This window comes from Chroicocephalus ridibundus, chromosome 11 (assembly GCF_963924245.1).
Source record: "Chroicocephalus ridibundus chromosome 11, bChrRid1.1, whole genome shotgun sequence".
NCBI lineage: Eukaryota > Metazoa > Chordata > Aves > Charadriiformes > Laridae > Chroicocephalus > Chroicocephalus ridibundus.
Window position 1 is genome coordinate 15147029 of NC_086294.1, and position 26258 is coordinate 15173286.

Genomic DNA, 26258 nt, shown 5'->3' on the forward strand with positions numbered 1-26258 from the left:
AGCGCACGGTGGACGCAGGGTGGCGAGGACGGGGCGGAGGCCGTTACCGGGGCCGTTGCCGTGAGGGGGATGGCGGACGGCTGCCCGTCCCTGCCCGTCCCAGGTTCCCGCCCGTTCCGCTGCTGCACCCTCCGGCCGCCAGGGGGCGCTGCGGCGGGCGGCGGGCAGGAAGTGGCGGGGGGGCGCAGCTTCCCGCCGCGCCTCTCGTCGTCCCGGGCGCTGAGGCGCGGAATGGCCGCCGCCGTCTAGCGTAGGGCCCCGCGCTGCTGCCGCCATGGGCCGGGAGTCCAGGTGAGGGCAGCCCAGGCGCCGCCGCTGCCGTTCGGCCGGGGCTCGCTGCTGCCTCGGGTTGCGGCGCGGTGCGGGTGGCTGCGTGTGGGGGGAACAAAGGGCGGCGGCGGCGGGTACGCTGAGGGCCGCACGGCAGGCCCCGGGGCCAGGCGCGGCGCCGGAGCGAGGGACTGGCTCTGAAGGCAGGGCTACGTGGCTCGGGGCTCCGGGACGGGCTTTAGGGGCCCGTCCGAGGAGGGTCCGCGCTCCCCCGGGGAGCTGCCGGGCCCCGAGGAGCGTCCGGGCCCGGCTGCGGTGCCTGGTGTTGGGTCTGAGGGGCCGGGGCCGACGGGCGCGACCCCCTGAGCCGCTCCGAGCCCACCGGGCCTCGGCTGGCTTGTTTTGAAATAATCGCAATGACATAATTATCTGGCTAGCCTTTGATTTTTGTTGTTTGATTGTTTGTTGTTTTTTTTCTTCTGGATTAGTTTTTTTTTTGTTTGTATCTTTCTAAGTTTGTGCAGGATCGCATATCTTTTGTCCTCCTGTAGCTGATATAAACACCCTGATCAGGTGGAACCGACTCGGCAGTAATGTCAGCGTGTACTTTGGCTCAGGTGGAGCCGTGCTGCCAGGTGGTTTGGAGCTGACGAGACTTTGCAGGCTTTAAACCAGCTCCTTAATTTGCACGTGTCTCTGTCTCCTAGTTTAATATAACCATCAGATTTTGATACTAGAACCGTGACACAGTAGTCCTCGCGTGCAGTTATCCCTACCCTGTAACAGTTACCTAGATCCGTAACTGAGATCTATACCGAGAGAGGCAGATGAGTTGAAATTTTAACAACTGCCTTGAGTTCAAATTAGTGATTCGGTGAAAAGCAGGGTTCTCCCACGGTTGTGCCTAAATTAGTTTCAGACTAGCTGGGGCAGCAGTTGTTGCCAGCAGGACACCGTTAGGGACTCCAGCTGTAAAATCTGGGAACTGAACGCCAAACAGCTGGCACTCAAGCCAGCAGGACTCCCTTGCTTATCACAGCACAGCTTTTCTTCTGATAATGACAAGTTTTGTCTGTTTGGGCTAAAAATAATGTTAAAAGTGGGTTTAAACTCATGTTAATTATCTATTTTAATACCTGCAAAAAGTTTTAGAAGTGAAGAAAAGGTAAGAGGGTGGGAGTGCATGCCGGGTGTGGTGGGCTGGACATGTTGGAGTTGATGTAAATAAACATTCATCAGGCTAGGGCTTTTGAAGCCTGAAATCATATACTTAGCTTTATTGTACACCATAGAAAAAAACCTAAAAAAATAAAAATTTTAGTTTTCTAAAATGCGAAGTTTAGAAAAGGGGGGAATTATGGAACAGATCCTGTGGCATTTTGTGACAGAAATGGGAAAGGAATTGGAGATATCTAAAGCTGACAGATGTTCTTTGCATTCAGTTATACTGCTGATGGGCTGTATATGGATATCATGCTGCTACTGTACTGATTCCAAATGTACATGGTACCTGAGTATACCGAAGTGCTGAAATAAACTATGTTATTTTTAGTGCCTATACTGTTGTAATACAACCCTGCCTGGCAATGACGGAAGGGAAAGAAGGACGTGGGGGGCTTCTGGTCTTGTCTTCTCTGCTTCTTCCTGCTTCCCAAGCCTGGCTGCTAGGCTCGTCAGGAGAAAGCGTCTGGGGGTCCTGGGCTACAGGAGGGTGAACGAGGGAATTATTCTGGCGGGGTGACTGAAAATCAGGAATTGGAGGAAGAGGAGATGGTCGTAGTCAAGTCCCTCTGTGACTTGTACTCTCATCTGAAGAGTGTCCTAGAGAATTCCTAGCCCTTCTCTCTCCCACAGTGTGGTTGGGATAAGAGAGCATTAATGAGGGGAGAAAAGGAGACTCCTATCTCCATCATGCACACCCCCTCAAGCCTTGCTAACTTTTTAAAGCATCTGTTGTGATGTTCAATGGTGTTACAGAATTTCTTTTGATGTCAGCATCATAAAGGCATTGGCTGTCGCTGTGTCACATATCCTCAGGGTTTTATGTTTCTTTAATTGCAGTTTTACAGCTTTTCCATTGAGCAGAGGTATCATTTACCTAGCTTACCTGAATAAAAGTTATATATTGTATAAAAATCAACAAAGAACAATTTTATTTGTTTGATTTTGAGATAGTTTCAGAGAGTCTTTGTCTTTTCCTATGTATAATGGAAATGGGTGGATTTCTAAAAAGGAAATTGTTCTTGATGTTCTAGTGTTCACATGATGTACTTATAGTAGTACCTGAAAACCAAAACAAAAATATGACCAAGTAATCCCTCTAATTTCAGTGTTGTTAGGAGTATGCATATATTAATCAGTTTGGCAAGATGATAACAAAAGTTTAGAAATTTGAAAAGTCCAAAAATTTAAGATAATTCTTTTTGGCCTGTCCACCTAAATATAACAAATATCCTGTAACTGTAAATTGTTCTTACGCTCATGTTCATCTTTTTTTGTGAATTTACGATGCAGGCATTATCGAAAGCGCTCTGCGTCACGTGGACGCTCTGGTAGCCGTTCCAGAAGTCGTTCTCCATCTGACAAAAGAGGAAAACGTGGAGAAGACAGACGCTCTAGAAGTAGAGATCGAGAACGTAGACGTGAGAGGTCACGCAGTAGGGACAAGAGAAGGTCTCGATCGCGTGACAGAAAGCGTCAAAGGTATGATTTATCAATTCCAATCAAAGTAGATAAAAATGCCTGATATCTGAATATTGATGTTCTTCCACTGTAATTAGTTACTTTGCTGTTGTTTGTGATAGATTTTACTATCCTTAACGTTTTTGCTTATTAAATGGTTTCTACCTGCTGGTGCTGGACTTTGTAAGCTCTTAGTGATCTTGATGATTGTTGGATTCCTTTTACGGAATCACGGAATCTTCAGAGTTGGAAGGGACCTCTAGAGATCATCTAGTCCAACTCCCCTGCTAGAGCAGGGTTGCCTAAAGCACATCCCTCAGGGCTGCATCCAGGCGGGTCTTGAAAATCTCCAGAGAAGGGGACTTCACAACCTCCCTGGGCAGCCTGTTCCAGTGCTCTGTCACCCTCACTGTAAAGAAGTTTTTCCATGTATTTGAACGGAACTTCCTATGTTCTAGCTTGTGCCCATTGCCCCTTGTCCTGTCACTGGGAACCACTGAAAAGAGCCTGGCTCCGTCCTCCTTAAACCCACCCTTTAGATACTTGTAAACATTAATCAGGTCCCCCCTCAACCTTCTCTTCTCCAGGCTAAAGAGTCCCAGCTCTTTCAGCCTTTCCTCATAAGGGAGGTGCTCCAGTCCCATAATCATCTTGGTTGCCCTATGCTGGACTCGCTCCAGTAGTTCCCTGTCCCTCTTGAACTGGGGAGCCCAAAACTGGACACAGTACTCCAGTTGTGGCCTCACTAGTGCAGAGTAGAGGGGGAGAATGACCTCCCTCGACCTACTGGCCACAGTCTTCCCTATGAGCCCAGGATGCCATTGGCCTTCTTGGCGACAAGGGCACACTGCTGGCTCATGGATAATTTGCTGTCTACCAGGACCCCCAGGTCCTTCTCCTCAGAGCTGCTTCCCAGCATGTCCGCCCCTAACATATACTGGTGTTTGGCATTCTTCCTTCCCAGGTGCAGGACCCTACACTTGCTTTTGTTGAACCTCATTAGGTTCTTCTCTGCCCAGCTCTCCAGCCTGTCCAGGTCACGCTGGATGGCAGCACGGCCCTCTGGAGTGTCGGCCACCCCTCCCAGCTTGGTATCATCAGCAGACTTGCTGAGGATACACTCTGTCCCCTCATCTAGGTCATTAATGAATATATTGAACAAAATTGGTCCAAGTATTGACCCCTGAGGGACACCACTGGTTACAGGCCTCCAACTGGACTCTGTGCCGCTGATCACAACCCTCTGGGTTCTGTCACTCAGCCAGCTCTCGATCCACCTCACTGTCACCTCATCTAGCCCATACTTCCTCAGCTTCCTAATGAGGATGTTATGGGAGACAGTGTCAAAAGCCTTGCTAAGGTCAAGGTAGATGACATCTACGGCTCTCCCCTCATCCAGCCAACCCGTTATAACATCATAGAAAGCTATCAGATTGGTCAGGCATGATTTGCCCTTGGTAAATCCATGCTGACCACTTCCAATAACTTCCTGTTCCTCTACATGTTTGGAGACGACATCCAGAATGAGTCGCTCCATTACCTTCCCAGGGACAGAGGTGAGACTAACCGGCCTGTAGTTCCCTGGGTCCTCCTTCTTGCCTTTTTTGAAGATTGGAGTGATGTCAGCCTTCCTCCAGTCCTCAGGCACCTCTCCTGTTCCCCATGACCTTGCAAAGACAATGGAGAGCGGTCTAGCGATAACATCTGCCAGCTCTCTCAGCACTCACAGGTGCATCCCGTCAGGGCCCATGGATTTATGAATGTCCAGCTTGGCCAAGTGGTCTCTGACCCGGTCCTCCTCAACTAAGGGAAAGTCTTCCTCTCTCCCGACCTTCCCCCTTGCCTCCTTTACAACCTGTTCCTCAGTAGCAGGCTAAAATTATACTGTCATCATGTGCTAAATAAATACAATTTTGTTCTGTGGCAGACGTTCAAGAAGTAGAGAAAGGGAACGGAGCCGAGAAAGAAGAAGATCCCGGAGCCGAGAGAGGAGGCGCTCTAGAAGCAGAAGTAGAGGTAGACGGTCTCGATCCTCCAGTCCAAGCAAGAACAGGAAAACAGAAAACAGGTATTTGCATTCTCTAATTACAGTCAATGTCATAGTGACAAAATACCATAAACCTATTGGTAGCATGGAGGGAATCATCAGGCAAAGCTTTGGTTTGTAGAACAAGGAGGATATTATGTCAGTGTTCTGTTATGATCTTTTCCCATTGCTTAATGTGTCTAATGCAGTTTGTTGTGAGAATGTTTCTGTAAAAGAAAAAGATCCAAGTTGTGGCAGCTAAAAAAAGCAGTTCACTTTAAAGTTAAGACTGAACTTCATTCTGAAAGTTTTGTAGTGCTTCATTGTTGTCTCAGGTTCCAGTATCAATAAGTAACGTTTTGTGTCCCAGCATGTATGCCCAAATTAATAAAGTACAGGTGCACTCTAGCACAGGCATTATGTTAAAGCATAGCTTTCTTTAAACTTATAAGTTACTAGAGAACAGTAAGTTTTAGTTACCAGATTTTCTCCAATGCAGTGTTCTCAGTGATAGGCTGTATCATTTTCTTTCTCAGATAAAGCACGTTATTTCTTTGGAAACACACAGGGCTTTTGAAAAATGTGACTAGGATAGCAGCAGGGGATCTATAAATGGCGTCGTGGTGACATCTAGAACAGGAATTTATAAACTGTTGTAAGTGCCACTGATTGTACCTGAGCTCAATGTTTCCTCCATTCTTTACACAAAAGGTGGTCTAAAGAATGTAAGCCAATAAAGTTTCGAATCTGTTTTTTTAAATTATATTTGTGCACAAAAGTAAAATATATAGTGTAACACTTCAGAGAAGCTCAAGAATTTGCTTTGGTAAAGACACCACTTGTTTTTCTGCTGTGTGTTTAATTCTGTGAGTGTGCTTAGTGCTGCTATCAATACGGATTTGACAAGTACTAGTCTTAGGGGTTTGCAGTCGAATGAACTGTCTAGTAAATAGACTTAGTAAAGAGATGAACCTTGAACTCTTTTAGATGTTGACTTTAGAAATGTGTAAAAACTTATACAGGTTCTTTTAAATATATTTTAATGGAATTTTCAGATATAATTACAAACAGCATATAATCATGTTATACTGTAAAATGAGTGGGAAGTTCGTAAGTTGTCACAGCAGTCTATTCTTTATACAGCAGTCTGTATAAAGAATAAGCAGGTTGATGACAAATCTAGAAATTGTGAGAAGCTGGACTCTCAAAATACTTCGGAATAAGCATATAGTTTGTATTAGAGCACCCCAATTAAAAAAGGCTTAATGAGATTTAATTGGCTAAAGTCAATTTTACATTTATTATCATGAGTTAGAACATGTTTGGTTTGGATGCATTTTTTTTCTTTGTTTTTTTTTTTTTTTTAAGTGGAAGCAAGTAAGGATAATAAAAATCTGTGATAAATGGGTTTTGTATTAAATGCAAGGCTGCACGTTACATGTGAGTTACATGAGTAGCTTTTCCCAGGGAGAAGTGTGTTTATGTCTTTCAGTCAGTACTGTATGCCCAGGGGAACGTTCACACTTCCATGGCAAGATGCTAGATCACTTTACCTTTCTCTAGAAATTCAACAAACAGGAAATTTTTAGTATCCCTTTCCTAACTGCAGTCTTCAAGGAGGTGTAAAATAAACTGCAGAAGCACTAGAGTATCAATTGAAAGTGTTCTGGAAATGAAGTTTGCAACTTCCCTCTGTAAAGAAATGAGAAGACCAGAACCAAAGGATGTGAATTGGTGGATTGCAATAGATTCTACATTTCTGGTAGTTGAAGGGAATATTTCCATTAAATGGAAAGATTCTCTGGGAGGCAGTGTGCTTTGTAAGGTATTTGAAAACATAAACCTGTACAGGGTGTTGATAGTTCTGTCTCTATCCAGCTCATGTGTATCCTCCCCCTGAGAAAAGCTGTAATGTTCTAAGAAACGTTTGATCTTACCTTTCAGATCAAGATCTAAAGAAAAGACAGAAGGTGTTGAAGTTTCCAAAGAAAAGAAAAAAGACAAAGATGACAAAGAAGAAGAGAAGGATAAAGATGCTACCACAAATACTGTGGCCACTGAGGTAGAAGCTTTTAACGCTTATAAATTTAAAAGATAGAACTTAAACCAGGAATTAAGTTAGCCACAGATCACTATATAAACAAAATAAAACCTGTCCTTAGAGCTGGAAAAAGTCCCCACTGAATGAGAGAGTATTCTCTTCAGTAACACAGACCCCTGTCATGGGATATGCTCCCAGTTCTTGACGTAAGAAATATTCTTCTCAATTCAAGATCTGGAACTGCTTACACCGCAAACCGCAGACAAATGTGAAGGATCGCTCATTTTTCACATATTGGTTATCAATAAAGGAGCTGAATTTTTTTTTTTTTGGGGGGGGCCTCTGGACCCAGCCAGGAATCAAAGAACAAAGGGAGAGGGAAGCTCACTTTGCCTTGTTCTGTGACATAAAAAGATGTGTCTAGAGGAAGAATTCCCAAACTAGCAGTTTAGCTAACTGGTCTAAACAGCACGTTGTTACTAACCCTCCGTTGTTGATAGTGGCTGCACGGTCAGTGAGAGCTCCCCAGGCATCAGTCAGTCACAGGCTTTTGTACTAGAAGGACTTCTGGAAGTACAGGGTAATGTGATTATTCTTTAGTCTTTTATGGATTAAGGGCTAAAATGAGTTGAAACTTGCTGGTGTGAGCTACAATATTTTTTTCTAGTAAATAAAGGAAAGTTTCATTTGCTATTATCTTAAAAATAATATGGCAGCTACTATCATGAAAAATAAAATAGTTAACTGCATTTCTTATTTGAAAATGTTATAGTTGATGTTAGTATTTTTCATTTGCTTCTGTTGTGATAAGTTTGTGGATGTCCAGTCTTTCATGGCACGCTCACACAACAGTTATGTTTGTTTGAAGAAGCATAGGCTAAAGCCAGTGGCCATTAGTTGTCACTATTTGCTTGGTTTTTATCATAGAATTTTGATCAGAACAAACTAGAAGAAGAGATGAGAAAACGAAAAGAAAGAGTGGAGAAATGGAGGGAAGAACAACGCAAGAAGGCTATGGAAAACATAGGAGAACTGAAAAAAGAAATTGAAGAGATGAAACAGGGGAAAAAATGGAGTTTAGAAGATGATGATGGTATTTAACGTTTTATATATAACAGTTAAAATACTTTTGTTCCTAATAATATTTTCATAACATTAAAGCATTTAATTACTCTTCAGAATGTGAACTATAGAATAACAAAGGCTTAAATCTGGTCATGGCTTCAAATGAGATACAATTGAGATTAACAAACTGGAGAGATCTGTATGATGAAAAATTTTATAGTCATAAAACTGGACTGTAATTATTTGGGTAGACTAATAACACACGTGAGCACTTTTATCTTTCCCTGTCTCATTCTCATCTTTCTTGCTTGTATTAGATGATGAAGAGGAAACTGCAGAAGGAGAAAAAGAAGGCAATGAGGTTGAAGATGAAGAGTTAGATCCTTTGGATGCTTATATGGAAGAAGTAAAAGAAGAGGTCAAGAAGTTTAATATGAGAAGTGTGAAAGGTGGAGGTGGGAGTGAAAAGGTAAAATCACTTAAAATTTCTTATCTTTGTCTTTTAAAAATAGCTTTCTGTTTTAATATCAAAATGGCTTTGGGAAAAAAGGAGGGAAGGTGCAAAAAAGCAAGAAGTTAGATGTGCTTAATGTCTGGTTGCCTTAGCTTTTATTGCCTGTTGTTTTTATCAAGCTGTTTTATCAAGCATTATTCTGATAAAATTTTGCTGAAGTAAGTGGGGAAAAAAACCCAACAGTATAATGCATTCAGAAGTACAAATATTCTATATATTTTATGCAGCATTTTTTTTGTTTTATATGATAGCGCAATAATTTTTCTTAACTGCTCTTTGTAGAAATCCGGACCAACTGTTACCAAAGTAGTAACCGTGGTGACAACCAAAAAGGCAGCTGCAGAGTCAGAAAAGAAGAAAGGGGAGCTCATGGAGAACGACCAAGATGCAATGGAGGTAATGGAAGTGTCTTGTATTTCTACTATGAAAAGGCAATGTGCTTCTTATAAGGGACATGAGAATGAGTATAGTCCTGGGATTTTTCCATTTCCTAGGAGATAAACATTTAGTTGTTTAATTTGCAGAACCATCTTCACAAGATTTATCGTTTTGCGCACCTTCTTGTTACTTGTACTGTTTTTTTTCAGAAATCTCCTTCGCAGCTCTATTGTTCAGAGGCAGTGTTATACAGATGGGAACTGAATGAGTGCATCAGGTTGTCTGGCTTTGTCATTGTTATTAATGTGACTGGGCTGGTGTATGTCACATGTAGCGTGCGTTCAGTTCACATTACTGAAATTGGGCAGGCATTCCTGGTGATCCCATGTGTGAATGACCCATGAGCTAGTATAGTGTTTATGTGTGCAGCTGCTCAGTCTGCATGTTCAGTCACGTGTATCTAATCTGAAAAAAAATGGAGTTTGTGTGTTACATTTCTGCTGAATTTATTTGTAAGTATAAATATATTAATTTCCAAAACACCTGTAAGTTATGGATCTCAAAAGACTTCATAAATCATAATGAGACGTCTCTTTTAGCACAAATGAGGTAGATGTTTTCATTTTACAGTTAAGGGAACAGTAGAAAGGAGCTCGATTCTGCCTAGGGCTACAAAATGCTATGCCAAGCCATGTGTTCTAGTAGGCAGCACCCTCAACCAGTAAATAACAAATATGTTTTAGTAGGAAGAGGTGGTACAGTTAGATAACTCTAAGCTGCCCTCTCCGTTGGAACTGTGACTGCAGTGGGATGCAAATCAGTGGTATGCTGTCTATTGAATGTAGTGGGGATTTTTGCCTTAGTATTTTCCTCTTTCTATTGTATGGCAGTGATTATTTCTAAATGATTACAAGGTTGGTCTAGTTAATACTCATAAAGTCAAGAAGGTGATACGGAAAGTTAAGGTTTGGGAGAAACATAAAAGAAATAGATCAAAGAATAGTTGGGACTCTCAAACTGAGAGTGGGTTTTCAGTATCTAGTCTGAAAGGATAAGGAGTAACTGTTGCTTCTGAGTAAAGTTTTTCTAGAAATGAAAAACCAGAGCCTCTCAGAATACCATTCACACTAATTTACACACAAATTATAATCTATACAGTATTCCTCAGAAGAGGAGGAAGTTGATCTTCAGACTGCCCTGACTGGCTATCAGACCAAGCAGAGAAAGCTGCTAGAACCAGTGGATCATGGAAAGATAGAATATGAACCTTTCAGGAAAAACTTCTATGTTGAAGTACCAGAACTAGCTAAAATGACTCAAGAAGGTAAGGACAAACACAACCAGAATACCTTGGGTACTATTAAAGAAAGGAGTGATGGATTTTGATGTGCAAAGAAACAGCAAATTCTTTTGGAATATAAAAAGCATTTGGAGCAACTTCATATAGAAAAACACTGAATTATTGAGATCACTACTATTGATAACTTCATATAAATATCTGGGAGGTTTGATGAAAAAATTTATCTGAGTCCTTTCCATCTACCTCCTGTGTTTATGTGTAACAAGCTAAAAGCTGTTTTTATAGTGGTGATAAAATTAGTATCTCATATTCAGGGACGCATCAGGAATATTTTGTTCAAGGTAGTAGAGAAATGTCAAGTTTGACTGTGTTGTAATGCAAACTCTATTTCAGAGGTGAATGTGTACAGGCTGGAGTTGGAGGGAATTACAGTCAAGGGAAAAGGCTGCCCTAAACCAATAAAAACCTGGGTACAGTGTGGTATTTCCATGAAGATTCTCACTGCCCTCAAAAAGTAAGCAAGCACTTTATGAACTATATCAGGCTTGATTTTGTTCACTGTGTTGAGTCATATATTTATGAGAAAAACCTTTTTCTTCATTGTATAATGCAACATGCCCATGTTTGTAGATGTCACGTATACCGTCATCAGAGTGTTTATCACTTGGTATTGAAATATAGTTACAAACTAGTCCTTCTGCCATTTGATCACGTGTTTGCTGCTTGTTTTTATACTGTAGTTTTTGATTGGCACTGATATATATATATATATGTAAATATGAATATGCAAATTTTTTCCAGCATGACACTGTGATTCACATCTGTCAAACCTGATTTTGTTCTTGTAATATCTTTTTTCTCCTCTCTTTAAGACATGGCTATGAAAAGCCCACTCCCATTCAAACCCAGGCCATCCCAGCAATTATGAATGGACGTGACTTGATTGGCATTGCTAAAACAGGAAGCGGAAAAACTATTGCATTTTTGTTGCCCATGTTCAGACACATTATGGATCAGAGAGCATTAGAAGAAGGAGAAGGTCCCATAGGTACAAAGCTTTTATTTTCAAAATTGCTATTTAAATAAATAAAACCTCAAGCATATGATTTAGAAGGGTCTTCAGTTCTTCTCTTGGTTATAGGGGGGAATGCTTACTTACTAATGTCCATTAATGAGTGACTTTTAAAAATTTAGTTAATGATCACCATGCTGTTTAGTGATGTTTGGGACCACTGTGCTGTCTAACGTTGTTTCAAGAGCACTTGAATGTCCATATATCTGGAAGGGAGATGTTACTCTTGATTTGAAACTTTGACCAGATTTCTACTCCATTCTCATACTGTCTTAATTCTCTTTTTCATGAAACTACATTTTTAAAAATACATATAAGTAAATTGCTGTAAACATCATTACCAAAGATGAATTTTTGTTGTATAAATAACAACGTCTCTTATGTTACAATGTATGATGAAAATGCTTTGCTTTTCAGCTGTCATTATGACACCTACTCGTGAGTTGGCTTTGCAGATTACCAAGGAGTGCAAGAAATTCTCAAAGACACTTGGACTTCGAGTTGTGTGTGTCTATGGAGGAACAGGAATCAGTGAACAGGTACGCAAAAGACATAGCTTATTGTCAAATAACTCTTGAACTTAATGTTAGTTAATGTCACTTTTGCAGTGAATTTAGTTCCTTCTCTTTTCCATAAAGCCTTCGTGATGGATTTTCGCTGTATGAATGGTAGTAATGCAAAAGCTTAAGCATTTGCATGTAACTTAGCTTTAAACGTACTGATCTTCTTGAAAATTCTCAAATATGGTCCTTGAAAGTTTCAGACTGTTTCTTTTTATCTATATACTGAGAATGGCAGTAATTAAGCTATTAGTGGAATGTGATAGTTTGAATGTTATTGAGGAGCTATATTTTTATGAGGGTTCACCTCAAGATAACAAAAGCCAGAAAATGTTAACTTTGATTTATTGCATTATCACATATTGCATGTTAGAGTCATTTAGAAATTAATTTCAAGTCTGCCCTCCCCACCTGCCTGGCTTCTGGAATCAACAGGACTTTGAATTTCTGTGATGGAACATGGTTTATTTAGTATCAGTTGTCCCTGATATAACATTTCTTATAGGCCCTTAACCGTATAAAAGTCACATCACCATTATAACTGCTTCAAGTGGTAGTAACTTAGCTTGTCAGACGTTACTCTTTTGGAAAGCAAAGTTTTCCAAAGACTTAAAGAAATTGCCAAGTAAAATCTTTACATAGATTTACATTAGTAGAACAGCTGTATTACAGTGTGCGTTGTTTTCTTTTTTGCAAGGTGATACATGTTGTGTTTTTTAAAAAAACAAACAAACAAAAAAAACCAAAAAACCCCCATTCTAATATTTTTTTTACTATTTTTAAAAATCAGATAGCTGAACTCAAAAGAGGTGCTGAAATTATTGTTTGCACACCTGGGCGTATGATTGACATGTTAGCAGCTAACAATGGTGAGTAGAAAACCTTTTCCTATGGAGAATTTTTTATTTGTTGTGTAATTCTAACAAATTCAAAAGATCATGTATTTTGATAAATGGTCTTATGGAATTTTCTTATATCTCTTCAGGCTGCACTGTCTAGCTATTGAGAATATATAGCACTAATAATAGGTTTAAACACATATTGGTTTGACTTTTTGGGGGAGGACAGGAAATACTACATTCTTGAAGAGTTTCTGAGAATGTTTATCACTGTTAAAATGTGCTGGTCCAAATTTTTTAACTTCAAGTCATTTAGATAAAGGTATATGTAACAGTTGTTTATTTTGTCTGCCTGTTGATCTTTTATTATTGCTAGCATAGCTCAGCAGTTACCCACTGTTACTTAAGGGTCTCTGACTCTGCCTTTATCTGTTGGTTTTAAAAAACACAACAGACTAAGAAGCCCTCCCTAAATAACTGTTCAAAAGTAAAAGAACTGACCTTACATCAAATATTCAGATTGATTAAACTGAGCCACTGCAGCTTTAAGAGGTTTTGTCCTAGTGTAACCATTGCATGCTTATTAGATAAAGTTTTATTATTAAATTATTCCACATCAAAACCTCTACTAAACTGTTGACATTATTTAACTTCTGTGGAAAAAGTACCTTCAAGACATATAGAACTGGGCTTCCAAGACTTAAATCATCAAAGGTAGGTACATTAATGCTGTTCCCAAGTAATTTTACAAAGTTATTATTTGGGGATGAAAGTGTTAAGATGTTAAATAGATATGTAGATTTTAAGAAATATTTATTTTGTTCCTTAAGTATGAATTCCATATCTTAAAAAAAAAAATGCAGCGCTAAATCTCTAAAAAATAATTTGAGGATTCGGCTACAATTTGCTGAAGCTGAAAGGACCGAATTCTACTGTAGTTTGATAGGCACAAGTCTGAGTGATAGTTGTAAAAAATGTGAAAAATCTGTTCCATTCTGAGAGCATTTCACACTGTCACTCCACCGTTGTTTGGAACTGAATGTGTTCACATGTTTATAGCGTTTGAGAATATGGTTTTTACATCCTTGAGTTAAATCCTTCCCCTGAAAGGGATTCTCTTAGCTATTTGTTTGGGAAGGGTGATAATTATCCTGTCCATCATAATTTCAAAATGTTCACAGATACACAACTTGCTTATTTTGTTTCCAGCTGTCCCAGAGTTTGGGGTGGTTCTTAATTTTAAATTTAGTAGTGTTACTGGGTAGGTTTTCATCTTTATATATTCATTTTGAAAAGACTGCTTACTCTGTTTTATGCATATTACTAGCAGTTACCTAGAATTAGTATGATTATCCTCAAATAGTTATTTCTAGCTCCAAGGAAGCATTACAGATTATATGTATAAAAGGAGTTTTTCTGAGGCTGCAACAGTTAGCACTGGACTTTGCCTTCCACACATGCGCTGTAATCTCTAATATGTTTTTTTCTAGGTGGCGCTGTCAGATAATGGCTGATGTGGCTCCTTGCTTCATCTCAGTCTTAGTTTTATGATGTGTTTTGGCGAGGGCAGTTTTCTGAATTTTACAGGTTCTTCTGGCCCTATGATGGTATGCAAGAGAAGAGTTTGACAAAATAAAGGGCCTTGTGCATACTTACACGTTTCCCAGAATGTATATGTGATTAAAATGAGAACATTAAAATTCACATTTAGTGAATTTTTTAAAAAAATAATTAATGTCACTTAGAAGATAGTGAGACTATATAACATTTTTTTAAAAAATTATTCCTGAGGGAAACTAGATTTCCATTTGATTTTGTTTCCCATGTGTTTTTTCCTCTCCTTTCACAGGTCGGGTGACAAATCTCCGTAGAGTCACGTATGTTGTACTTGACGAAGCAGACAGAATGTTTGACATGGGTTTTGAGCCTCAGGTAATTAATGATATGAGTGATATTGCCACAAGATGTTATTTTCCACTTTAAATATTTTGCAATGCTACGTTATTATTACACGGCCAATGAGTGTCAAAAAGATGTGCTGCATATGAACAGTTTAACTGACTCTAATTTTTCTGTTATCTTCACAGGGCTTGTTTTCAAGAAATTTTTATATAGCTTAGATTTTTCTCTAAAATAATATTTTCTTCGTACACACTTGTTTTGGATACCTGTGGCCATGCCGTATCCCTGTGCAGTCCCTTGATGCAGGTGTCATATGAGTAGTTGTAGCCTGCTTATGAAGTCTTTGATGTCTCCTGGCAATGTCGTGCAGGAGACAGGAACAAAATGTTGGAAATGCTGGTGACAAATTACTTGCGGTCATCTTTGGACATCCACGACTCTTTCAGTTGTCATCAGGCTATATTGTCCTCCAAAACTAGGAAAATTCCTTTATTTTCTCTCTTGAGCTGTAGGGTTTCTGCTGCGTGTCAAGATTTCTGCTGGGCTGTTGTCATGTTGCTTATTGCCACTCAAGCTTCCTTTCAAATCCAGCAAATTTTGCCTGTCTTCCAATGCCAGCTCCTAGGTCCCAAGAGGAAATCTGTAAAGAAGTGTTTTGTAGTCTATGTAGTGCAGATACCACTTAACTTTAAAGATGACAGCTCTGTACGTGCATGAGGTTCAATTACAGCTTGTGGGTATTAACGGGGAATGTTCTCTTAAACCAGGTTATGCGCATTGTAGACAACGTCAGGCCTGATCGTCAGACTGTCATGTTCTCTGCTACTTTTCCCAGAGCTATGGAGGCACTAGCTCGGAGAATCCTAAGTAAACCGATAGAAGTGCAGGTTGGAGGCAGAAGTGTTGTCTGTTCTGATGTGGAGCAACACGTTGTGAGTATCACACATCATCTCCCTTGCCTACCTTCTCATTTGCTTGCAAAAGATTATTTCCGGCAATATTTAATATAAACCAATACACCCACAGAGCTTTTATTTTTAGAAGTTTAGTTACCTTATCAAACATGAACTAAACATAAACTAACTCCCTAATTTGCAAATGCAATGTGATAACTTTTTTTTTAACTTGGTTTTATACCACTGATCTGAACAGCAGTTTTGCCACTAGCTATGGAAACAGCCTGGAAAAGTCATCTCCTGTTCCTGATTTTTATTTTTATGCACCCTGAATGTGTTTAATGACTTAAGATACAATTTATACTCTTTCTACTTTGCTTTTGTATCTCTTTTTCCAGATTGTCATAGAAGAGGAGAACAAGTTTCTGAAGTTACTGGAGCTACTGGGACACTATCAGGAGAAAGGATCGGTTATCATATTTGTAGATAAACAAGAACACGCTGATGGGTTGTTGAAAGATTTAATGAGAGCCTCTTATCCTTGCTTGTCTCTTCATGGAGGTAATCTGTTCCTGTATAGTACCAATTATTATTTCTTCATAAGCGGGTTTTGCTTTATAATTGCAGAAGATATTTGTCTCTTAATTTGAAATAGACATGATAGTTTTCCGTAATCACTCTTTATTGTTCCCTGTGAGATGTCATCAGATGCCGAATCATGTCTCTGTGCAACAGGGTTGTGACTGAGAGTTAACACCTCTCAGGGAATATTACTAACTACTTGCTATTGTAGAGTAGTGAATGCCATTAGGGGAGTATTATATGATATTTTTATTTGAGATTCCACAATAACAGCAGCTGTTGTTTCACTTTTCTGCCATCAAGTAGTAATCTAACAGAAGTACTTTAGTAGCAAGAGGAGGAAATCTCTTTAGAATATGGTCCATCCTGGAATGTTTTAGGACTTTCTCTATATAATGCTTTTAAATCACAGTAACTAATAAGTAAAAAAACAACGTTCATTTAGTGCAACTATGGAAGAGGGAGAAATATTCTGAGATTTCTCTTGCCTTTTGAGAACAGACAAAGCCTCCAGATGAGGTCTCAATTGAATATAAGAAGTCAAATAGAAAATCATATTAAAGAAACTTTTGAGGATCTTGGTACGGGAAAACATCTTTTTGTAGTGGAAAAACTAAAAGTTTTGTTATTATGGATAATAGCCTAAGAGATTTATTATTCTAGATAATGTATTGTAATTTTATTTGCTTAGGCTTTCGGTTATTTGAAGTTGGAGGATGTTTTGACCTGTGTACAAATTCTTTTGGCTCAAAGCAGAGCTTTATAGTTAACTGCTTTGTCTGCTTTCTTGCAGGTATTGATCAGTATGATAGGGACAGCATAATTAATGATTTCAAGAATGGAATTTGCAAACTTCTGGTGGCCACATCTGTAGCAGCAAGGGGCTTGGATGTAAAACAATTGATGCTGGTGGTCAATTATAGCTGTCCCAACCATTATGAAGATTATGTGCACCGAGCAGGCCGAACTGGACGAGCTGGCAATAAAGTATGTATAATTAATTGCCTCATTTGGTTATTACTGAAAATTTTTCCTTATTTATTGCTTGATCAAGGTGTTCCCAAGGAATAGCTGCAGAGGGAGTAGTTTACGTTATTGGTGGGAAGAGGATTTTCCTTTAGAGTGCATCTACGGTTTTTGAGGAGTCGTGTAAAATGTACTCTGAATTTTAGCACTGTGAAAGTTGGAAGTTACATGTTCTTCTGATGTATGAATGTTCTTTTAAATCCCATTTGTGGCTGAAAAGTTGTGTGTTTTTCACTGTTGGAAATGTGCCCTACTAAATTTATAAGATTTTATTTTCCAAACTTTTAACTATGACAAGATTGAAAAGAAAGACTTCAGTTTCTGCCATCTGTGGTTGATTACCTCTGTATCAGCTTCCTGGGAAATCACGTTATTCGTTCTACAATCCTGCTAAAAAAAGTTTATGCATTAATATCATGGTTACTTTTATTGACCAGAACAACAGCACAAGGGTGCTTCAATAAATTTAGAGATAAAGTGCCTTTAGAGATTTTTCTTTATTATCTTTTAAATTAATTTTGACCAGGGGTATGCGTACACATTCATTACGGAGGACCAGGCACGGTATGCTGGTGATATCATTAAGGCTTTGGAATTGTCTGGGAATCCAATTCCTACTGATTTGGAGAAGCTCTGGGCTGACTTCAAAGACCAACAGAAGGCTGTGAGTAATTCTTTCTTCTGTGGAGGGCTTTGGTCTGGGTTTAATGTCTGTGCACGTGGGTCCAGCTGTACAGTGTACATACATGAGTCACCTCCCTGACTTCCTTGAGAACACATATGTGTGCTTAGGTAAGTGTGTAAGTGTTTTCAGGGTTGGGATCTTGAATGTCATTTACAAGGCTGTTCTTGAGGATTTAAATATTGTCATCTGGTATGTCATAGAGAAATGCCTACTGTATAAGGGCACTTTGGCTTTTATCAAAGTTCGCATAAAAGGTAATTAAGTTCTTTCACAGAATTTGTGTTGTTATTTCTAGAGCTCTCACCATCACAGGATTTTGCTCATGCTGAGAATAGTGACTTCAGAGTTTTTCCAATATAAAAACTGGAGGTTTTTTTTTTTTACTGCATTTGAAAAGCATTGAAAATGTATACGTACAGAAAATCCTAGTAGTGTAGTGTTTCTATCTGCTGAATTAACGTAGCTTTTTTAATTGCATTTCATTGTAAAAGACAGTTTTTAAATTTGAAGAGCTTTCTAAATGTGCTAGGATTTGTTCATTTCAAATAAATAACTTCAAAATTATTGGTATAATTCTGTTATCTTGTGACTCTTGGAACTGGGATTTTAAACTTCTGCATGTTTTTTTTTCAGGAGGGGAAGTTGATTAAGAAAAGCAGTGGATTCTCTGGCAAAGGTTTTAAATTTGATGAAACAGAACAGGCTTTGGCTAACGAAAGAAAGAAGCTACAAAAAGCAGCTCTTGGCTTGCAAGATTCAGATGATGAAGATACAGCTGTTGATGTAAGCACCTGAAAATAAGATTTAAGTTGCTTAAGAATTTCTAATGTATTTGGTTTTTTCCCCAGTAGGTTACCTAACATGTTGCAGAATGCATGGATTTTTGTTAGTTCATGTCCTGCGCTACTGCCTTAGTTAAATTCCATGAGTAGATCTGTTGTATTCTTCGATACAAAAAATACGTAGCTATGAAGATGAAGATCTGTGAAGGTCTTGAAAGTTTTTCTGACTTACTGGTATTTTATACTTAATATATGTAGTTACGTAAATGATACAGAAATTCTCTTCTTTGTAATACTAATCTTGCTTAAGTTAAATAGAACGGTTGCCCTCAATTGCAAACTTTTTTTTACTTAAAATGTTTTAAAGAAATTCTTAGTCGTCTTTTCTATTTCTAAATCCTTATTAGATTCCTTTCTTAATGTTTGTTAGACTCCTTTTCGTGACCTTGGAAGTAAACACTGTGTTGAAACTTTTTCCTGGTTATTAGGTCATCTGTTCCCTTTGTGGAGTCGTAGTTCTGGGCAGGCCTCTGCCATCTATACAAGATTTATTTCTTTAAAAGCATGTAAACTAAAAATGCACCTTAGTGTTTTCTCTCTTTAGGATGATAAGGTTATCTAATGGTAAATGCAGTGATCCAATAATTGTTATTTTCTTTAGATCGATGAACAAATTGAAAGCATGTTCAACTCAAAGAAAAGAGTAAAAGACATGGCAGCACCGGGAACATCAAATGCTCCTACACCATCAGCTGGAAACGCAGAAAAATTGGAAATTGCGAAAAGATTGGCTTTGAGAATCAATGCCCAAAAGAATCTTGGAGCAGAAGCACAAGTATTGGTGCCCTTCCACTTTAAGGTCAGGCTCTTTACAGAGCAATTTTTTTTCTTTTTCTTGTCTTCCCCCCCCTCCCCCAAAGACTGTTCAGTTCTTTGTTCTGTGGCTGCCATTTTATTTAGTGTTTCTGCACACTAATAATAACATACTGCATTATGTAGTTCATTTGTGCTGGGCTAATTCGGTTAGAAGTTGTAGGATTTGTAATTGAGCTAATATGATAATAAGATTTAATACAGAACTGGAAATGCTTTGTCCGCCCTGTCAAAGAGTTACTTCATTATGGGTAAAATTACACAATTAGGTTCTGTCAGTTTTAGCAGAGTTGGAGGACATCTTTGTCTGCTTCAGCATGTGATATACAGTCCATTTAGGTTTAGGTTAATGTGGTCTGGATGTCCAAAGGTATTTTGAGCTGAATACAACAGACCAATAAGATCTTTTCTATGTAGGTGTGAAGTTATTGAGAGGAAGGAAAGAGAAGTTTGGAGAATGTATGTGTTAAGTGGACGATTATATTACAGAGAAAGCTTTAACAAAACCCATGTTGGTTTCTATAGGACTTCTTTTGGCTACCTTATTCTCAACACGGACCTGTTTGGTTTTTTTTTTACAGGATGTGATGCAGCAGGCTACAAATGCTATCCTGAGAGGAGGCACAATTCAAGCACCTACTGTATCTGCCAAGACCATTGCAGAGCAGCTGGCTGAAAAAATCAATGCTAAGCTCAATTATGTACCCATAGAGAAGCAGGAGGAAGAGAAACAAGATGGAGGACAAAATGAATCCTTTAAGAGATATGAAGAAGAATTGGAGATCAATGACTTCCCACAGGCAAGTAACCATTTTGCTATAATCCAGTGTATATGACCGTTATTTAACAAAGGCTATCTTCATAGCTTAGACTACGATTATACCAATAAAATATTTTTGTCTCTATTTGTTATCATACCTGATGGAAGTTACTACATTATCTGTGATTACTTCTCAGCTTACAGATACGCAGTGCTTTGGACATAGTCCAGAGAATATCAGAAAAGCAAATATTCCTTATCATACAAAATCTTTTCACCCTCTGCCACTGACTTCTTTCATATCCAAATCTTTGACACTGTCTGGCATTTTATTTCAAAGGCCATACTAGTGTGACTGATAACGCTCTTTGCTTTTTTTATTACCTGCGTATTTTTGCCATTCAGAATATTGCTGCTGTAGTCTACGTCATCTGTTATTCTGACGGTTTATATTCCACAATATCAAGCACAAATTCCTTGTATTTGTCTTTGAGGCTCTCCCCAGGTTCACCTTATTTTATCAAGTTGTTGTTTTATTCGTTCATTACCCTTCCCTCTTAGAAATCCTTAATTCTTATCCTAAGTGGTTTCTCATTCGTAGAACCTGTTCCAGATTTTATAATTTTGCTAAGGATCCTTCTAGCTCTTTACGAATGCACTTGCTAGGTACAAAGCTTTGCCTTCACACCAAGGCAGCGTGAGCTTCTCCAGTCTTGTCTTGAGTCCTCTAACTTTGAACGCCAGAGCTCACCACGACAAAAATACTGTCTCCATCTACAAGTAACTTACAACAATCTACTAGATACTTTCTAGTAATTTCATTGTCTAAATTAATGGGATGCATTTATCATAATAAAGTACTTTTGAGGATATTGTAGAGATTTGGGACAATTTGTACAGGGTTCTGAAAAACAACCAGCAGTGTTTATTCCTTAGGATTTATTTATGGAGGTTTTAAGGTTTACTTATTTTTGTCTTTAACCAATGAACTGAGTAGAAATAAATAGCATTTATTTTCTTAAAGGGAAGTACTTGCAGCTGTTAACAGTATATGTTTGCTCTTGAAGTCTATTCCTGTACAAAAAGTGCTAAATAAAATATTTGAGTGCTGCTTTAGAAAATTACAAGTTTTAAACTTTCAGTGTAGCAAAACAGGAGATCTTTAGCCTTCTTGCTTCAATAGTACTATGCATCCTTTCTCTTTTCTCCTTCTTCCATACTTTTTATCTTGCTGACACAAGAGGCAGATTTTTTAAAAATATACTTGTATAAAAAATAACTGGCTAGAATTTCAATCTGCATTTTTAAAGCAGAGCGCCGTGACTGATTTTCACAGTGCAGTCTTCATGTTCTTTGTCTAAAATGTCAACTAACCTTTGGATTGCGATTTTGTGTGATGCCGTTCTCATTGTTGATCCTCCCCTTATCCCTTTCCTTGTAGACTGCCAGATGGAAAGTTACCTCCAAAGAAGCACTGCAGAGAATCAGTGAATATTCTGAAGCTGCTATTACAATCAGAGGAACTTACTTCCCTCCAGGCAAAGAACCCAAGGAAGGAGAACGAAAGATTTATTTGGCTATAGAAAGTACGTATTCTTTTTAGAAATGTTTCAATGAAAGATATGACTCTAGTTTTGTAATTAGTCATGGATTCTCTATAGTCGCAGTGTCTGGGTGCTCAGTTACAGACCCACTGTAGTTACTTTGCAAATTAGTATAATTACTAAAGAAACAGTCGTTTATCTTAATACACTTTGTCAGATGATCAATGGGAATCACAGAGATGCTGCTCCTGAGAAGACTGACCTGCCACAGAACGGCAGCAAACGTGTGGAGTCAGTTTAGTGGAGACAGAAAAAGGAAAAAAGAAAAAAAAATAATCAGAATAAGCACAAAGATGTCTGTGCCAGTGTGAAATAAGGAAGAAAATGGAATTGTGGGTTTTAGCTGTTAAAGGTATAAGGAATTACATCAACTACTACAAAAACTTTGCAAATCTCATTATGATTAAGTTGAATTTTCCTTAAAGAAACCTCTAGTTTCAGATATTTCTGAATACCGTCACTTATGACTGTCTGTTTTCATTATCTTTCTTACAACCGAAAACAGGATAACTGTGGCAGTCTGTACAATACTAGAGTTTTCTTCAGTAAATAGTTAGGAAATTCAGCAAGTTTTGCAGTGTTTCTGGAAATGGCCAGCAGTGTTTGTTCTGTAGGCTTGACATATAGAAAGTGTTGAAGATGGTAATGTTTTTTTGTCTTCAGGTGCCAATGAACTGGCTGTACAGAAAGCAAAGGCAGAAATCACACGACTTATAAAAGAGGAGCTCATCAGATTGGTGAGTGGAATATCTAGAATGCAGAGGGAAAGTGCCTTAATTTATGCTTTATGAAATTGATTTCTACAAATGTTGACACTGGCGTATGTTTTTATTAATATTAGGGACTGGAGCCTATAGATCTCCAAAACACTGTTTCATTGTGAACAGCCTAGAAAATATATTACTGTGTTCAGTCGGGCAGACATACGGCTGTTAGCCAGCCAGCAGATGGAGATAACGCATTAACAGAGCTTTTTGACTGAAGACCCCTTAAAGAGTTAGGCCCAAATACATTTCCTAATTTCAGCACCATCAGGCAGGGGGGAGAAGAATTATTCCCCTCATTTTAATATTTCATATGTGTTGAGAGATTTGTTTTGCCGTAGCTCTACAGCATACCCAGCTGATAATCAGCTGTGTTCAACATACTCTGTTTTCAAATTAAGATATTGTCTTGAGAAATACTATTTTGAGTTCTCTGGTTGAAGAAGCCTCAGCTTTCTCTAGAATAACTTCCAGTGATACTACGTAAGACTTGCCGGTGTCTTTTTTTGGCTTTTTCGCTTAAGTAGCCTTTCAAATCAGCAGTCGATTCCAGTGGTCCTGCCCTGCTGAGCCATTATTGGTAGTTACATTTCTTTTACAAAATTGTTGACCTCCCCATAAAAACGTTTTCCAAAGGAAGGAGATTGCTAAGGAACTGCTTATTCACATGTAATCTGGATTTATTATTAGTGGGGCTCTTATTACAATTCATTTATGCATTTTCACTTTTAACTGTGATTATTCTCTCGTTTATTTGCAGCAAAATTCATACCAACCAACCAACAAAGGAAGATACAAAGTTCTATGAGTTTTTGGAGTTATCTGTCTGCCAGTGGCTGGTGCGTGAAACTTTGTGGCTTCTGTTGTTTTTGCTGTTTACACTGCTTATTGTAAATTAAGAATTTTTTATTTTGTCTTGCGGACATTTTTTAACAGAAAATTGATACTTGCTGAAACATCTTAATTCTCTCCACTACAGTTATCAGTCTTAAAGCAGACCAGTTTTGGCAGAGCATGATTTCATTTAAAAGTGCAGTTTATATACTTTTTGTCATAAAGAATATAAAATAAAACATTTTAATTTTCCTGACAGACTATACTGTTAAGTAAATTAAACAATGTTGGGATTTGTGTTGGAAATTGTTAGAATGTACCCACTTCACATTGTGGGGATGGTTCACACCGTATCAGTTCATACTGGAAAAATGATAAAACCCAAATAAAGGCAGGATTTTCTCCTGATCCGTAGCATCTCTCTGGCTGGTTCCACACACTTCATTCCCTGTACAAATGTCCCCCTAAGGTCAGAGAGTCTTGCGGTGATCAGAGTAGAGAATTTTATCCAGAAATACTTGAGGTCTGGTTTTAAGATCTTATGCTTTTCATGTCTCATTTTGTCTTTATCATCCAGGTAATAGAATAACTCTTCGGGGTTTTTGTAAACTGAAATGTTTTGTAGAATGAAAATAGTTTTCCTGGTTTTTTTCTAAACATCAGAATTTTAGGATTTGATTTTTTTTTCCTCATTCTCTGACATAAGAATGAAAGCCTGTTTAGTTTAAAAAGAAACTCTCAGAAAAAAAAGAGAAACTTCTTTTGTAATGAAATACGACTGTCACTTTTTTATAGTGTTCTTATATATACATTTAATGTGATTTTTTTCCCCCAGGGTTGTCGTCTTTGTTACTGTTAGGACATGGCTTTAAGTAAAAATGAATAATGATATTTATGAGTGAATCCCACAAATATTGACTATCATTGCAGTCAATAAGCTACTGGGACAGGCAAGACCTTTCTTTTTGAGGTCTCATCCCCATAACCATTAGTACTCACGATGGACACTTACTACTCTTAAGCATTTAACTTTGCTGTCTACTTATCTGGAGCCTGAGCGGTAGCAATTTGAATCGTCTCATTCTAGCCGCTGCGAGACTTTCAAGATGATGACTTTCAAAAGGACTTTTGTAGAAAGCTTTTCTTACCTGACACATCGAGAAGAAATGTGTCATTTTAAAACAGCTGTGTATATACTGCTTTAACCCTGGTGAAGACAAATCATACAACCTGCATCATGGCTGTATAAATTCACAACTTGTGTTTCTCAATTTCAGGTAATTTAAATGACTGTGTCTGTTCGCATACAACTGTCTGTTACTCTAATGTCAGTGTACCTTATTTGCAATACAGGAAAGGAAAGTAATGATTATACCAACTTAATAGTATACGTTTAGGATAAGACCAACAATACTTGCCAATATTAATACATTGAGTAGAACAAAGAGGAGCAGCACACACAATAACCCTTCTCAAAATTTAAAACAGAAATCTCAAACTAAAGCCCTTTGGCTCCCTTTAAATAATTCAGGTTTCCTTCTGTTAAGAACTGGGTTTTGATGTATTTCATACAACTTGTTTGTTGAATTGTCTAACTTTTGACAGTGTCCCCCCCAGCAGAGTGGCAGATTTTGGTGTATTTAATGAAGAGCACTTTCAAGTTTGGACAGTCTGACACTTCTTTAAAAATCTTGTTTCAAAATGTTCGTATATATATTGGTATCTCCTAAAAAAGGCATGATGGAGACATTTTTGTGATTTCCAGCTTTGCACTGTTGGATTTCAGAGATGCAACAATGTATAATCTTTAACTTCCTGGGGTTTTTAAATGCAATGTCAATATTCCTATGTTTTTTAAATTCCAGCAAAAATAAAAATAATTTCAATGTATATTTTTCAGAAACTGTCTTTCTGAATAGCTCATCTGTTTTCTGCACTTACGTTGCTTTTGCGTTTTTTACTGTGGCAGTTAACTTTGTACTTTTTGGAGCAGGGTGATGTGTACAGTAACTAGTCCTTGTGTTTTTCTGCTAGAAATGCAGTGAGATGCAACTCAGGCGCAGTTCAGAAGGTTGCAGTGAAGGAGTCTGGGCACGTGAAAACAGGAGAAGAAACTCAAATTAACAAATACACAAGGAAAAAAGAGTGGAAACAAGATGAGAGTAGAAGTTCGGAGAAGACACAATTAAGTAATGAAAAATGTTATATTTAGTGCTTTCCAAGTGTGTCCATGGATATAGACAAGATCTTTGTAAACACCATAGTTTGGCTGCTTTCCAGGGAATCTGCCCTGCACAGATTCTTGTCACCAGTAGTTGGAAGAGCACAGGGGTGCTCTATTTCTTTTTTTCTTTTTCCTTTCCCTTTTTTTTTTTTTTTTTATGTACATAAGCAGAGCTTGTGCTGTTATCCGCTCAAGATGATATGCTACCAGCTTTCTAGGTTGCCTTATGCTTTCAGTGCTAGAGCAAAGAGCGGTATTCTGGGTGGATAAGTGATATAAGTATTTGATACTGGGTCACGAGCGAGTTTTTGCTTGCATTTCGCAGTACTGCAGTGTTGTCATCATGCAGTGGGGGTGGTGAGAGGTGATGCTCTGAGGTCCTGGCCCCAGCGGGTTCGTATCAGCACATCAAGCTACTCCCTGTATGTACAGGAGTGGGCAAACAGGCAGAGGTTTTTGCTCTGTGTCCTAGCCAGGAAAACAGGAGATGAGGACTAAATCCAATGTTCTGGGTGGGGAAAAAAGTACTTCACAGCAAGATGAAAAATGTGTGCAATCATGGTTCAGAATTTTATACTA

The 26258-nt window shown here is 38.5% G+C and overlaps 1 protein-coding gene across 3 annotated transcripts; it reads left to right on the top strand.

Annotated features, from left to right (window-relative positions):
• The first annotated feature begins 161 nt into the window (after positions 1–161).
• Positions 162–25665, top strand: DDX46 (DEAD-box helicase 46). Of its 3 annotated transcripts, none has more exons than XM_063349021.1 (24): positions 162–291; positions 2785–2973; positions 4880–5020; positions 6923–7040; positions 7947–8112; positions 8402–8553; positions 8881–8994; positions 10135–10300; positions 10670–10790; positions 11149–11324; positions 11766–11887; positions 12699–12777; positions 14597–14679; positions 15417–15581; positions 15944–16106; positions 16921–17114; positions 17680–17817; positions 18472–18621; positions 19282–19479; positions 20075–20293; positions 21695–21839; positions 22521–22594; positions 23382–23460; positions 25490–25665. In XM_063349021.1, the coding sequence occupies exons 1-23, from the start codon at positions 275–277 to the stop codon at positions 23427–23429; spliced, it is 3138 nt and encodes a 1045-aa protein (XP_063205091.1). In that variant the 5' UTR covers positions 162–274; the 3' UTR covers positions 23430–23460; positions 25490–25665. The 3 variants fall into 3 exon arrangements, with proteins under 3 accessions (XP_063205091.1, XP_063205090.1, XP_063205089.1); XM_063349020.1 differs by lacking the exon at positions 25490–25665 and adding an exon at positions 24291–25350; XM_063349019.1 differs by lacking the exon at positions 25490–25665 and having other exon boundaries at positions 23382–25350.
• The last annotated feature ends 593 nt before the right edge of the window (positions 25666–26258 follow it).

Coding starts and splice junctions, on each gene's coding strand:
- DDX46 (XM_063349021.1), top strand. Junction 14,680..15,416: donor ACATGGGTTTTGAGCCTCAG/GTAATTAATGAT, acceptor CTCTTAAACCAG/GTTATGCGCATTGTAGACAA. Junction 18,622..19,281: donor ATGAAGATACAGCTGTTGAT/GTAAGCACCTGA, acceptor TATTTTCTTTAG/ATCGATGAACAAATTGAAAG.